The sequence below is a fragment of the Alligator mississippiensis genome, chromosome 1, assembly GCF_030867095.1.
Source record: "Alligator mississippiensis isolate rAllMis1 chromosome 1, rAllMis1, whole genome shotgun sequence".
Classification (NCBI taxonomy): domain Eukaryota; kingdom Metazoa; phylum Chordata; order Crocodylia; family Alligatoridae; genus Alligator; species Alligator mississippiensis.
The window spans coordinates 320,862,022-320,876,071 of NC_081824.1; the positions used below are offsets into that span (position 1 = coordinate 320,862,022).

General features: G+C 42.3%; 1 protein-coding gene across 2 annotated transcripts in view; it reads right to left on the reverse strand.

Annotated features, from left to right (window-relative positions):
- Nucleotides 1–14,050, reverse strand: part of BEND2 (BEN domain containing 2) — a 60,940-nt gene that overhangs the window by 34,060 nt on the left and 12,830 nt on the right. For both annotated transcript variants that reach the window (XM_006273382.4, XM_019495124.2), the window contains exons 2-3: nucleotides 10,140–10,301; nucleotides 903–1,060 (exon numbers count right to left, since the gene is read on the reverse strand). In XM_006273382.4, coding sequence (XP_006273444.2) covers nucleotides 903–1,060; nucleotides 10,140–10,301 — 320 coding nt within the window. The remainder of the gene's footprint in view (nucleotides 1–902; nucleotides 1,061–10,139; nucleotides 10,302–14,050) is intronic.

Below are 14,050 nucleotides of genomic sequence, written 5' to 3' on the forward strand. Positions count from 1 at the left end.
GTTTAAATAGACAAAAACAAAGAGCTAAGGTCTGATTTCTGTTGTGGAAAGCCCATTTCAAGTAAAGCAGTAGATGCAGGATTACATGTAGAGCTGTGGAAGTAATCACAAAGTAAAAGTAATACTGTATTCTTGTCCTTTGAAAACTGCCTGTAGATAAAAATCAACAGTGCCACCGTCTGGACAAAAATTTTCTTGCCCAGCAATAAACGATGAATTTTGTGTTTAGTGTTTTTCATATTAGTTAAATTTATCTTGCTACTCAGATAAAAAATTATGTAGTTTGCAAGACTGGCAAAATTCAAAAGTAACTCAACACCCTGTTTTGATACTGGAAGATTACCCCAATTGTTAATATTTTAAAGCATAGATGTTAGGGTCGGAAGGGACCTCAATAGATCATCGAGCATATATAACAATTATATATAGTAGGCTTTATCTATACAATGAAGCTGCTGTAAAATAAATAAGGGAGTGAAGTTTAAATACAATAGTTATTTCACACAAATAACTATGTGATTGTTTTTAGGGCTTATGTATCTGGAGAGACAGGAAAATCAAATTGGAAATGAGTAAATATGAGCATTTAAACAAGATTATATAAATTCTATTTAACTCTGCTAATTTTAGTCAACTTTCCTGAGTGTTCCCACATAGGCAAGCCCTTATTTCATGTTAAAGTCAAAGGGGACCAACCTAAACTGCACACAGTCACTTAGTACAGTGTAAGTGCAGAAAAACTAATTTTAGAACCGTTATTTTGAGTTACTTCCCTAAACAGACAAGCTATTAGTACATGAACATATAGTGCCCAGCTCAACAGGACTCCATCGTTGTTAGGTACATCTAGGGATGTACAATTTACTTGAAAGAGAAAAAAGTGTTTGCTGGGACACACTTACTGTGCTATTTCCCAAGGGAGAGGGGGCAAGTCGTCGTCTTTTATTATGCACGTAAACAAAGTCTGCTTGTTCTGGGTTGTGACCATCTCTCTCCACACCTGCAGAATGGCTCATTTGTGACACCACTGGTTCACTCAGTAGCGACAAGCCTTCACCACCTGAAAAATCGGGTATAAGAAAATATGTTAACAAGCTCCTTTCACTGAATTAGATCTTTACAAGGAAAACATACACAGTCTTTTATGTTTAAACATCACAGCCATTTAAGATTTTTTGTTCATAGATTACCTGACACCAATTATTTACCCTCTACTATTTGTACTGAATTAAATATTATTTAAAACTTTCTTCCTTCTAAAACTTCCACAAAACCCAGTTCATTTACCTTGTTTACCACTGTTGCATTTCACTTTGACATTATTTCAAACTTTTAAAGAAAAAAAATTGGAAATCAGAATTTAAGTTTTTTCACCATGTGCTATAATCTCACATTATCTTTTTTTACTTTATTTTCATTTTTCCCTTTCCTAATTGTGTGTTAGTTTGGGGGGGAGGGGGTGCGTGTGTTTGTTTCTACTGGGCTGTGCAAAGACAGACATGGCCCTAAGACTTGTTACACTGTAAAGTTCAGCCAGTAGAAATAGGTTGGTTAGAGGCATCAAAAGACTATCTTTGGCTGACCAAATTCTACTGCCAGAAACCTTAGTGCGGAAGCATTTCTGCTGGCAGAATGCAGCTTCTGTCAGAGGGGTGTTGTCACTCAGAGGAGCTGGTATAGCTGAAAAACCAATTCTAGAAGATCTAAAGTCACATCAGAAGGCCTGGCTGCAGTAGCACAGCCACATTACAGTGTGACAGCACTCCTGTAATGTAAACTAAGACCTGGTCCTTGCCTCCAGGACTCAACACTTCAAATGCAAGTCCTGTTTGTAGGTAAATACATAACAACAAAAACATTCAACTGCATACATCAGTACTGTATTGGCAAACTTCCAATTTGAACAGAAATTTGCTAGATACATAAAAAGGTGACAATAAAAATTTCTTTAGGTACATTAGAAGCCAAAGATCTACCAGGGAGACAACTGAGCCCTTGGATGATCATGGTATTCAAGGTGTGCTAAAGGATAACAGGGCCATTGCTGAGCAACTAAATGCATTCTTTGCATGTCTTTATGGGTGGAAGTCATTAGGCAAATTCCCTCACCAGATCTCTTCCTCTGTAGAGACAAGTCAGTGGAGCTGACCCAAACTGAGGTTTCAATAGATGAGGTTGTGAAAGAAATTGATAAACTAAACAACAGGAAATCACCAGGACTTGATTGCTTTCAGCCTAAGGCGCTGAAGGAGCTCAGATCAGAAATCATCAAATTCCGAACTGTAGTAGGCAACCTACCACTAACAGCTTTGGTTCCAGAGGACCAATGTGACTCCCATATTTATAAAAGGCTCTAGAGGGAACCAAGAAAACTGCAGACCAGTGAGTCTAACTTTTGTGCCTGGAAAACTGGTAGAAACAATAATAATAAAAAAGGATTGTTCAGCACCCCTGGGGAAGACCAGGACCAATGGATACAAACTACCTGGAAGGCCACTTCAGGCTCAATATCAGGAAAAACTCCTTCACAGTCAGGGTGTCCAGGCTGTGGAATAAACTCCCTCCAGAGGTGGTGCAGTCATCTACCCTGGAGGTTTTCAAGAGGAGACTGGACAGTCACCTCACTGGGGTCACCTAATCCCAGCTGTCTTCCTGCCTAGAGCCCCCGGGGGGGCTGGACCTGATGATCTGCAAGGTCCCTTCCAGCCCCTAACAATCTATGAATCTATCAATCTATGAAACATATGGATGAACATGACGTAGTGGGGAGGAATTAACATGGTTTTGTCAAAGGGAAATCATGCCTCAGCCACCTACTAGAGTTCTTTGAGTGTGCCAATAAGCAAGTGGATCGTAGTATATCTGGATTTCCAAAAAAACCTTTGACAAGGTCCTTGTATCAGAGGCTCTGAATAAAGTCAGACAGTCATGAGATTACAAGGAAGGTCCTTTTGTAGATTAGAAATTGGCCTAAAGGTAGAAAACAATGAGTATAAATGGTCAGTTTTCTGGATGGAAAGAAGTGAACAGTGGTGTCCCTCCAGAGATCTCTATTAGAACCAGTGCTGTTTAACATATTCATAAATAATCTTGAAAAGGGGGGTGAGTAGCATGGTAGTCAAATTTGCAGATGACACCAAATTATTTAAGTGGTAAAGACCAAGGCAGACTGTGAGGAACTATGGAAAGAAGTGGCACTATTGAGTGAATGGGCAACTGAATGGCAGATGAAATTCATAGTTTTATAGTTGTTAGGGGTTGGAAAGGAACTTACAAATCACTGGGCCCTGCACTTGGGCAGGAAAGACTGCTGGGATCAGATGACCCCAGCAAAATGGGCATCAAGATGTTTTCTGAAGATCACCAGGGTGGGTGACTGTACAACCACTGGGAGGAGTCTGTTCCAAACCCTCGGCACTCAGCTTGTAAAGAAGCTTTTCCTTATGTCTAGCCTGAAGTGATCTTCAATCAGTTTATGCCCATTATTTCTTATCCTCCCCTGGGGAGCCTTGGTGAATAGATGCTCCCCCAAGCCCTGGTGTATATCCCTGATATACTTACAGGCTGCCACCAAGTTGTGTAACAGGGCAGTGCTGATCCTTGCTGCGCAACCTGGCTCTGCAGGGAACAGAGAGCCACACCGGAGTCTCCACCCCACCACTGCCTGCCCCATGCAGCCCCACATTACCGGGGCAGCATGGGGTGGGCAGTGGTGGCAAGGGGACCAGCAGGCTTGCTCTGCACTGCTTCCCTGGCCAGCAACCCAGCATGACAGGAATCAGAGATCCATGGGCTTGGGGGCGCATCTATTCACGAAGGCTCCCCAGGGGGTCTCCTCACCTGCATGGAGGGCAGCAGCCCTGCCCCAGATGAGCTGGCCCCATCCCCAACCTGCTCCCCACTGAGGCTCCCCACTGCTCCCCGGTTGGGTAGGTCTGTACAAAGCTTCCCTTGCAGCCTGTTCAAAACAGATTTGGAAGAAATTAACGAATCTCCTAAACAGATTTGGCCGAAACGAAACAAGACAGTGATCCGAAACACCGAAACGAATTACTGTCCTCCGAAATGGCCGAATTGAAAACTGAATCAAAACAGCTATTTCACACAGCCCTAATTAACAGTGGTATAGAGGGGCTTGCATATGAGGAGAAACTTAAAAGGCTAGGCCTATTCAGTATATAAAACAGTCATTTGAGGGGGGACATGATAAAAAGGGTTTACAGAATACTAAATGGTGAAGAGAAAGTAAATAGGGATGTATTATTTACTGTTTCTCACAATACAAGAACTAGGGGTCATAAAATCAAACTAGTAGGTTGTAAGTTTAAAGCTAACAAAAATAAGTGCATTTTCACACAGCATGCAATTGAAGCGTGGAACTCATTGTCACAAGATGATGTGGAAGCTGACAACAGAGCTAGATTCAAAAAAAGGGACTGGACAAATTCTTGGAAGAAAAGTGCATCAGTAGCTAATGAGCACGGAATTTAAGGGTACAGCACCTAAACCAGATCTTCCTAGATCCTAAATGCTGAAGGCTGCAAGTGGGAGAGGAACAGTGGAAAAAACCCTGGTCATACCCTGTTCATTTTCTCTTGCAGCATCCACTCTCTGCCACTGCATGACATAGGATACTGGCCAAGATGGATTTAAAATCTGACCCAGTAAAGGGTACTTCTTGTGAGACTGGATGTAACATTTTATTCTACAGAAACTCTCCAACTAAGCTGCATTTTTTCCTAGAAAGAAAACCCTCTTGATCATACCACTGTAAACTTGGGTTCTTCCCACTAGTCTACATATTGTTTCATATCTTGTACGTAGACTGGAATATGTTTGGGACAGATTTTCTTCATGTTGTGTTTGTATAGTGCCTAGGCCCTGACCTTACTGGGATCCTTAAGTGCTATTGCTTTAATAATAATAATGATACTTGCAGCAAGACTGGGGGGTGAGGTGTCAAAGTCACTTTTGCCCATTTCCACAAAGCTTGGGAAACTACTCTGTATTGTCCAGAAACAAATTTAAACTTACATGGATGGACAGAAGCATTAAAAAACAAATGAACAAACAAAAAAACCCAAACAAACCCAGACTCTTCTCTCTTATACACAGAGGCTACAGCACTGAATCTCAACTCTCACACAGGGAGAAAGCACATCACCTCTTTATTCTGCCACTACTTCCACTATTACAACTTAAGATCTAAGTCCTAAATCAGTTCTATTATGATGGACATGCACTTGCATCTTTAACTATGCTGTCAAAAATGTTAACACAATAGCATGACAATTACATACAAGTGCTATCCTAAGACTGCAAAGCCAAGAGCTCAAAAAGCCATATGCTAGAGCTAAGACTGCCCAAGGAAAGCATTTTTCTGGAAACTTCAGAGCAAGCTCTACTGAACATGTACAAATGGCAATTCCATTCAAAACTCCATTAAATCTTAAGCGGTTTTCATGGAAATAATGAAAGGTACATCTGTGCTTCTCAGACTTTTTCCCTGCCGAATTTCAAGTTCCTGCCTTAAACCATAAAAGTACAGGAGGTTTTTCAAGAAGAAAGTTTAAAAAGAAACAGGTGAAGGGAAAATAACATTAGGAGAACTACTTATCTTTCTAAAATGTAAGTATTATTAAATACTGGCATTACTGTAGAGCCTGTGAGTTGTAGTCATAGAGCTGGTTCCCATTATGTTAGGCACTGTAGAAACACAGAACAAAAAAATGGTCCAGGCTCCAAAACAATCTAGGCGTAAGACAAGTGATCAGAGATGGAGGCAAACCAACATTGGGGGAAGTACAGATAAATAAACTGTCTTCCTGAGCAAGATAGGCAACGATATCAGTAGAGCAGGTGAACCATTGTGAAATTTTCTGCATACATCAAGGCAGAGGAGAATTTTAAGGAGCTTTGTGAATGTTTATGGGGAGCTGCTCCACATGACGGCATGAGAGAAAACACAAAAGTTGCTTGTTTGAAAAATCTAACAAATGGACAAGGGAGGCTGACATCATAGTCCAACTGAAGGAGAGTCTTAACACCAAAGTAATAACTGAGAGATGACACACAGGGTGGAGACAGATGATGAAGGACACCAAAAGTAAAAATGTGTAACTTACATTGAAGATACTGAGATGGGGAGGAGCAGAGATCAAAGCTGCCCCCAGCACATGTTCATTTAAAGGTGCCATGGAATCTGAGCCTCAGTCCCAACAAATGTACCTTCTGCCACGCCACACATGCATGGCAGGAAGTGCAGTTCTGGAATCAGGGCTCAAATCTAAATTATCCCCTTTGCACTTGCCAGTGCAGGGGGATCCAGCATCACAATCCCAGGCTCACCCTGCACTTGCAAGTTGAAAGCTAACATGAGATCCCAGTGCATTCCTGGGGTTGAGACCAAAAATCAGCTGATTTCAGCCTTGGCCCTGGGACAATCCCAGGCATGCCATATGTTCAGTTTAAGGCACTGTGCAAACCAGCCATTAAAATGTTTTACACACATGGAACATTTTTATGGCTGGTTTGCCATTCATTATACCTCAAATTGTGTGCACGTGTAGCACCCTTGCTATTTACGCCACAATTAACAAGTTAACAGCATGTAATATGTGCAGGAGCCCAAAGGAAAAAAACGTGGTCAAAGTGCTGTGCTAGGAAAATTATCTAATGGTGCTCTGAACAGACATAGGTGGGCCAAATTTTAGTTGCCAAGAGAAGAGAAGAGAAGAGAAGAGAAGAGAAGAGAAGAGAAGAGAAGAGAAGAGGAGTTGCAGTAATTGAGATGTGAAACGATGACAGCTGGACATAAATTTCAGCAGTGTGGACACAGAGGAATGTTGCTTTAGAAATGTTATGCTGAAAAACTCTCTGAGACATGAAGACCTAAAAAGAGGTCCAAATCAAAAAGGATGCCCAAGATATAGGCACAAATGACAGCTAAAATGGTGATGCTGTACCCAGTGATGTTGAGGAAGCTTTTGGGGGGAAAATGAATCATTTTGTTTTACTCCTGTTGTACTTAATCTGATAGCTAGACATCCAGAGGAACAGGCTAAGATTTTATTTTGGACAAACAGAGACAGGTCTGGAGTGGCCAGATACTCTTGAGTCATCTGTGTAAGCACAGTGGTTGTATTTGCATATGCAGATGAATTTTCTTATCTAAGTGTAATATAGGCCTCGTTGGAGCATTGATCAACATATGCTGCTTACACAAAGGTTTGCTAAAGCATCGATCAGAGTAGGCCTTACCAGGAACTCTGACCGATGCATGAACTTTTCACATAAACAAAACTTGGCATGTGAGCTGGATATGCATTTTTACCAGGAGATGGAAGGGAAAGATGATGGTACAATGTAGGATAGAGCAGTACCAGGATGATAAGCCTGGAACAGGAACACCCAGGTTGGAATGCGAAATAAGCCCACAGTAAAGGATGGTTTGAAACATTCAAGATACAAATGGAATGCAACATGTACTTTGGTATGATCATTGTATAACAGGAGGATTGGGGGGCAGGGGAATTTTGTAATGGCATGGGGAAGTGGGTGTAGCGTTGTACCAACTACCATGCCATAGGTACAAATGCCTTAATTCCTGGTCTGATGTATTTGTTAGGCCAAAACATGTTAGGGCTTGGCTCATAGACAATAACTCTGGCCAAAACTTTGCTACCAAACTAAGCCTGTGGTCATTCTTTAAGACAAGATTGGTTTTGGAATCTCCTGGCTCCAACTTGTCAACACCATAGTTCTTGAAACTTCAACACTGGGAACACATCAATAACATCCAACAAGAACAGCAGCAACATCACTGATAATCCCAAATGACAAGTAGTAGTAGTTCATATAGATTGAGCCCCATAGAAACTCCATCTTGAAAATGGCTCAGCCACATATGCTGAAAATGTATGTATAATACAACAGCTTATGGCAGAGAATAAGCATGAATATTTTCAGGCCAAATGGTTACCTTCTATATAGTTATGATGAGGAAAAACAAGTACTTATAGAAGGAAATGGTAACCAATGGTATTAGCTGCCAAATCTTACTTTAACAAAACTCTTTAAAAAAAATCTTACTCCACTGTCATTTAAAAATAAGAAGGCTATTTATGCACCACTTTGTTGGGCTCACAAAATGTTCACTATACTTCTTCAGTTGGTTCTGAAATAACAGTTAAATTTGGAAACTTGGGTTGCCATGTCTATAATACAGGTTATACAGGAACGTACGTTTGTAGTTTGTTCTGCTTTATTTTAAAAAACAAACAAACATGCACACAATACACACATAACTAGGGTGAAGTTGTCACAAACCCTACCATATTTTGCAGTGTTTGTGGGATGTTATGCAGGTTTTCTTGTGTTTGTTTTACTGAAGTGGCATGCATGGTTTAATTGAAAAGATAATATTATGGTTATGCATTTTTGATGCGTTTAATACTATATGGATTATGTTATGCTGTCTGTATATATCTTTATGATTTTAGATATGGCTTAGTCAAAGCAACGGAGGGATGCATACTTAAGGAAAAGGTAGTAGGTAAAACAGCTAAACATCTCTTGCCATTGTGTTACTAGGACAAGAACAACTGCCATTCTCAAACAGAGGAAGAAGGGCTATTGTTGGGAGGAGCATCCAAGGTACTGTCTGCTTGTAATGGCAGAATCAACTTCTCAGTAACAAAGGCATCTCAGAGAAATGGGCCATTATCTAGAAAAATCCAAGATGTATGAGCACTGTTTGGATACACTGCTGATTCTGGGGGCTGGCTTGAAGGTATTTAAGAGTTATCTAGTAGGTAGTCCAGGGATTTTGGATTATCTCAGGTTTGGGAAGAGTCCAGATCCCCAGTAGTCAGGCTGGCAGGATCAGCAGGAGGGCTGATCTCTGAAAATAGTAATGACTCTGGGAGGGGCAAAATTGTAGCCAGATTAGAGTGGTCTACCACTTTAAGTGACAACAGGTGATAATTTAGTAAGCAGCACAGTAGCACCAGCAGCATCTCAGGCAGCCAAACCGTCCCAGTCAATATGAGAGCAGTCCTTTTCTTTCTTCCCCCTCCCTCTCCTTACTTTCTGTTTCCCTAAAAGCAAACCCAGCTTCAGCTTCAAACATTTAGAAACTTTTGAAACGTTTCAACTGGCCTCATTTCATTTCATGGCAGCCCTTCGTTTTGTTTCGATTTTGCTGTTTTGAGGCTCGAAATGAGTCAAAACAGCGTTGAAACGAAACAGCCGGTGAAATTTTGTGCAGCCCTGCTGTGGGGTCCAATATACAGGCAGTGAAGCTGAAGCTTGTAGGGATAAAGAGTTGCCCCAGGGTAAACCTTGGCCTGTTCCTTGGGACAAACAGCAGAACAACAGGGAGAAACTTGGGGCTCTGGGGGCACCCCATGGACAGGTTTGTGACAGAGATAGGAAACAGAATAAAAAAAAAATATAGAAATTGTACAAAAACAAAAGTAAACTTTACTATCAAGCAAAGAATAAGTTGTTCAAATTTCATGAGTGTCGTAAAACCTAGTAACTGGCTCGGATCTGAAGAACAATCCAACAAGAATTGCTATAGATATTAATGTTTAGGAATGTTTAGCACACTTTTTCTTTGTCCATTTCCCAAGTAAAGCAGGTATTTTGCTTTTTAAAATATTTTGATGGACACACCCAACAAAGGTAACCACTTATACACACCACCCACAATCATTATAAGCATATTATATCTAAGAGTAAGCAAGCAAAATCTTTGAAAGACTACAACTCAGTTCTTCCCCGGTCCAGAGTTCATAACAGGCAAAGCTATATATACCTGACAATGCACCAGCTTAAAGGAATCATATACTAAAATTTTCATTATCCCCTCATTGTTCCCAATAAATTATCCCAAGCATTTTAGTTAAGGCGCTCTCTACTCAGTAGCCAATTTTTTTCTGGGATCATTTATGCCAAATCAGTCAAACTATAAATTACCACCATGTATAGATCTTAAAAAAAACAGGACACACAGAGCTCAGAAAAAGGAATGGGGCATATAACAGGGGTAAAGATACAGTAATCATTAACCACATGCTGTTAGAAGAAGACTGTGGACATTAACTTTCAGGGCAGAAGAAATTAATTTTAATTACCATATGCAAGCTGAGTCATGTAGCGATCATCACTGTTAACTTGAGAATTTTGGTCCACAGACAAGCAGTTTTGCGTAGACAGTTCATTTTCTGCATCTTCCATTTCAGAATTTTCAATTATCACAGCTTCAACATCATCCTCAACGCTCACAGAAACATAATCTAAAAGCATGTACGAGAAGAGAAAGAAATAAAACAGGATAAAATTTTGCATACCAGTCCCAGGGAGGTAGCATATTTACAGCACCTGGCACGTAAGAGTAAGGCGACAATTTAATAAAATATAAACTGAACAATATAAGTAGTTAAGTATGAAGTCAGTTTCCAAAACATGCTTTACAATTTTAAGTGATAAAGGAGGAAGCTGACCACAGCATTTTGGGTGCTATTTTCAAAACTGCTTAGTTCAACACTTTCAGTTATATTATGATGGGCATGCACTTGCATCTTTAACTACACTGTCAAAAATGTTAACACAATAGCATGACAATTACATACAAGTGTTATCCTAACACTGCAAAGCCAGACTTGAGTAGGAACTGTTTAACCAACAGAGAACACTGGAAAATCCCACCACCCTTTCTGTTCTAATATCTAACGGCACTGAAAAAAATTGAGACATGCTTCAGGCTGGGAATCGCTGGTCTATAGTGACCATGAGAGCAAGCATTTATGGCAAAAAACAGTGTATAACAGCCCAGTAACATTGGTGATTGACATTTGCAGGCCACCCTACATAAGTACTGGCATAGTAATAATCCATAAGGCCTTGATAAACCATGGAGATATAGCCCTTTCTGATGATGAAGTCTGGGACCTCATGTGTGCACCTGCAGGGTGTGGGTCTGAGTTTGGGAACCCCAAATATGTAAACATTACTGACTGCCTATGTAAGTATTGCCAACTCTTCCCATGTGGAAGGGAAGAGGAGAAACACCACCTTCTTGGTAACAGTGTACACCCCCACAGTAAGTGCCTCAGTTGTAGCTCTACCAGTAATCACAGCACTTGCAAATGTGCTCCACCTCCTTGATACAGCTGTGAAAATGGAACTGGTTGGCTCACAACAGCCAAGGTTATAAAATCAGATGAATCAAGGGAATTGCTTAGTTTCCCCCTCAGTCCCAGAATTCCACTGCCCAGCAGCAGAGCGATATGTCATGGGACAGTTGACCAGAGGCCAAACACCAATTTCAAAACTGGTGTGCTGGGTGGTCACTAAGATAAGCAGCAAAGTGCCTTATCTCAGGATTACAATGCAACAGTAGTTAAGTTATTGCAGCAGATTTTATGTATCTATATTAGATGATCCCCAAGTTTAAAGTGCAAATATACCCTAAGACAGCAGCATGGGTACTTTCTAGAGTTTAGATTAAGGAATTTTGATATGTAACAGAAAACTTCAGCTTGTTTTAAAACTTGTATAATTACAAGAAGCAAAATGTAGATATCCTGTTTTGAGTGATGGTTGATGCCAATAAAATAATTGTTCCACTGCACAGAGGTGCATAAAAGAGGGAAGACATTCACATTTCTTTTAGAGAATATTTTATTACCTATTCACATTTTGTATTAAAAGTGGTTTTAAAAGTGAATGATATAGATAAGTCACAATTAACAAGATTTACTTAAAAGACATTGAGGAAGCTTGCAGATTTCTGGAAAATAGTACTTCGTCTCTCCGAAATTCCATCAACAATTTGAACCTTGCTGCAAACAGTAAAATGCAGCACTCCCTAAGTTAACAGAACTATTCAATTAGGAAGACACTTAGCAATGGCAAGTATTCCCAAATAAATGTAAATATATTTTGAAAATTCAGCATAGACTGTCACCATAATGTCACCATTTCTCCCAAGTGTTCATTTAGCTAATCACAGCAGTTTTACTTCACAGAGAAGAATTAATAATGGGGCACACTCCTTTCCTATTTTAGAGTGAATTACTATTTCTGCTGCTTTTGCAATTCTCTAAATAAAACTCAGGTTTCTTTAACCCTTCTGGCATGTCATTTGCATCATGAACCCCTACCAGTAATGAGAAATACTGGCTGAAGTAAAGATCTAATTATAAGACTGGGGGCCCATGGAGTTCCTGGGCAATAGGAGAGACCTTGTATTTGGGTGACATGCCATTAGCAGCCGTATGTAGGGTGACCACCTGTCCGTAATTGGATGGGACAGTCCCAGAATGGGAACACCAAGTCCCGGTCCTAGGCTGCATGACTCCAGGACAGCATTTGGCCTAGATTCACCATGTTGTGCAGTGATCCGGGTTTTCCGTTCCTAGAAAAAAAAATGAGGAAATGGTGGGTTTCCCCTCGCAGGCTGGCAGAGTTCCAGCCTGCAAGGGGCTGCTTGCGCTGGGGGGGAGCGGGATGTAGGGGGTGCCATGTGCATGTTTGTGCATGCACACATGCACATTGCCAGGGATACAGGCAGTGTGGAGAGCAGCTTCCTGCAGTTAAGTCTGTGGGGGGAGGGATGGATTGAGGCCCTCCATGGTGAGGGAGGGAGTGGGGCAGGGTTGGCGGATAGGGCTGAACGTGCTGCCCAGTCAAGGTATGCATGAGGCCTGGGGGCTTGGGCAGGAGTGCTCAGCAGCCTGGCCTGGCTGGGGAGTGGGACAGAACTACATGTGGCTTGTCTGCAGGTGATAGGGGGCTGACTTCCTGCCACTGTGCGCACTCCCGTGGAGAGGGTCATGGGGGAGCATATGCTTGTGCACAGGGCAGAAGCGGATGTGGGCTGCCCACTGTGGGCATGGGGCTCCGCACCCTGCTGCCCTCTCCCTCAGTGTTGCTGCCGCCGGTAGCCCTGCACTGGCTCCGATGCCATGGCAATGCACCCCCTGCCCCCTCAGCAGCAGCAGGAATAGAGGAGACTTGTGCCCTCCACTGCTGCTGGGTGGGAAGGGGGCATCTTGCTGTGGCAGTGTGGGGCTCCTGGGGGGAAGGCAGCAGAGTGGGGAGCCCCAAGCCCGCAGTAAGCAGCCTGCATACTCCTCCACCCCCCAAAGGCTGGGCTTGGCTCTGCTCTGGCTGTGTTGGCAGGGGAAGGAGGGGATGGGAAATGGGCTCGTGACCCGCCTTTCCATTTTTAAAAGGGGATCACCCTAGTCATGTGTCAGAGAAAGAAGTGGCAGCAAAAAACATTTTCTACTTTATATTAGGAAGAAAGTTCTGAGATCAGCACAATTGGTGTGTAAAATGTAATCTATGGATCTGAACTTCATGAACAGTAGTACTATCAACTACTACTGAATGGTTAAAAAAACCCCAAAATATACCCTATTTTTCCACATGATGCATATAAGACAAGACATGTCCCTTGTTTTTTGAAATCAGAATGTAAAAAAAGAAAAAAGAAGACTTTTCCAGTAGGAAAAACCCAAGCTCGCTTTCATACCCAAGCGAGCTGACTGCATGCAGCATTGCATTTGCCCTTAGCCAGCTCAGTGGCTCTACAGCAGGGGTGGGAAAAATACAGCCTGTGGGCTGGATGCAGCCTGTGAGGCCATTCTATCTGGCCTACGGGGCCCCTAAAAAATTTAGAAAATTAATATTTATCGGTCTTTGGTTCCTATCAAAAACAACAGGAACCAAGAGCAGTAGGACTCAGGGGAAGCCTGGCAGGCTCCCGCAACAGCAGGGCCCGCCTGGCCCTGCCCCGCCTAGCCGGAAGCCCCAGTAGGGACTTCAGGCCTGGGACCATGTGGCTGCACCAGTGCCAGAAACTCAGGTAAGGGGGGGGGGGGAAGGGAAGGGCAGGGGAGGACCCCAGGCAGGGAAGGAGCCCGGGGGAAAACGGCCCCTCCCCTGCCCCGTGGCCGGCGCTCCTTGCTGCAGCTGCTTGCAGCCCATGCGGGACTGTCCTGAGCAAGCACAGGCAGCCCCATGTGGGCTGTGACTG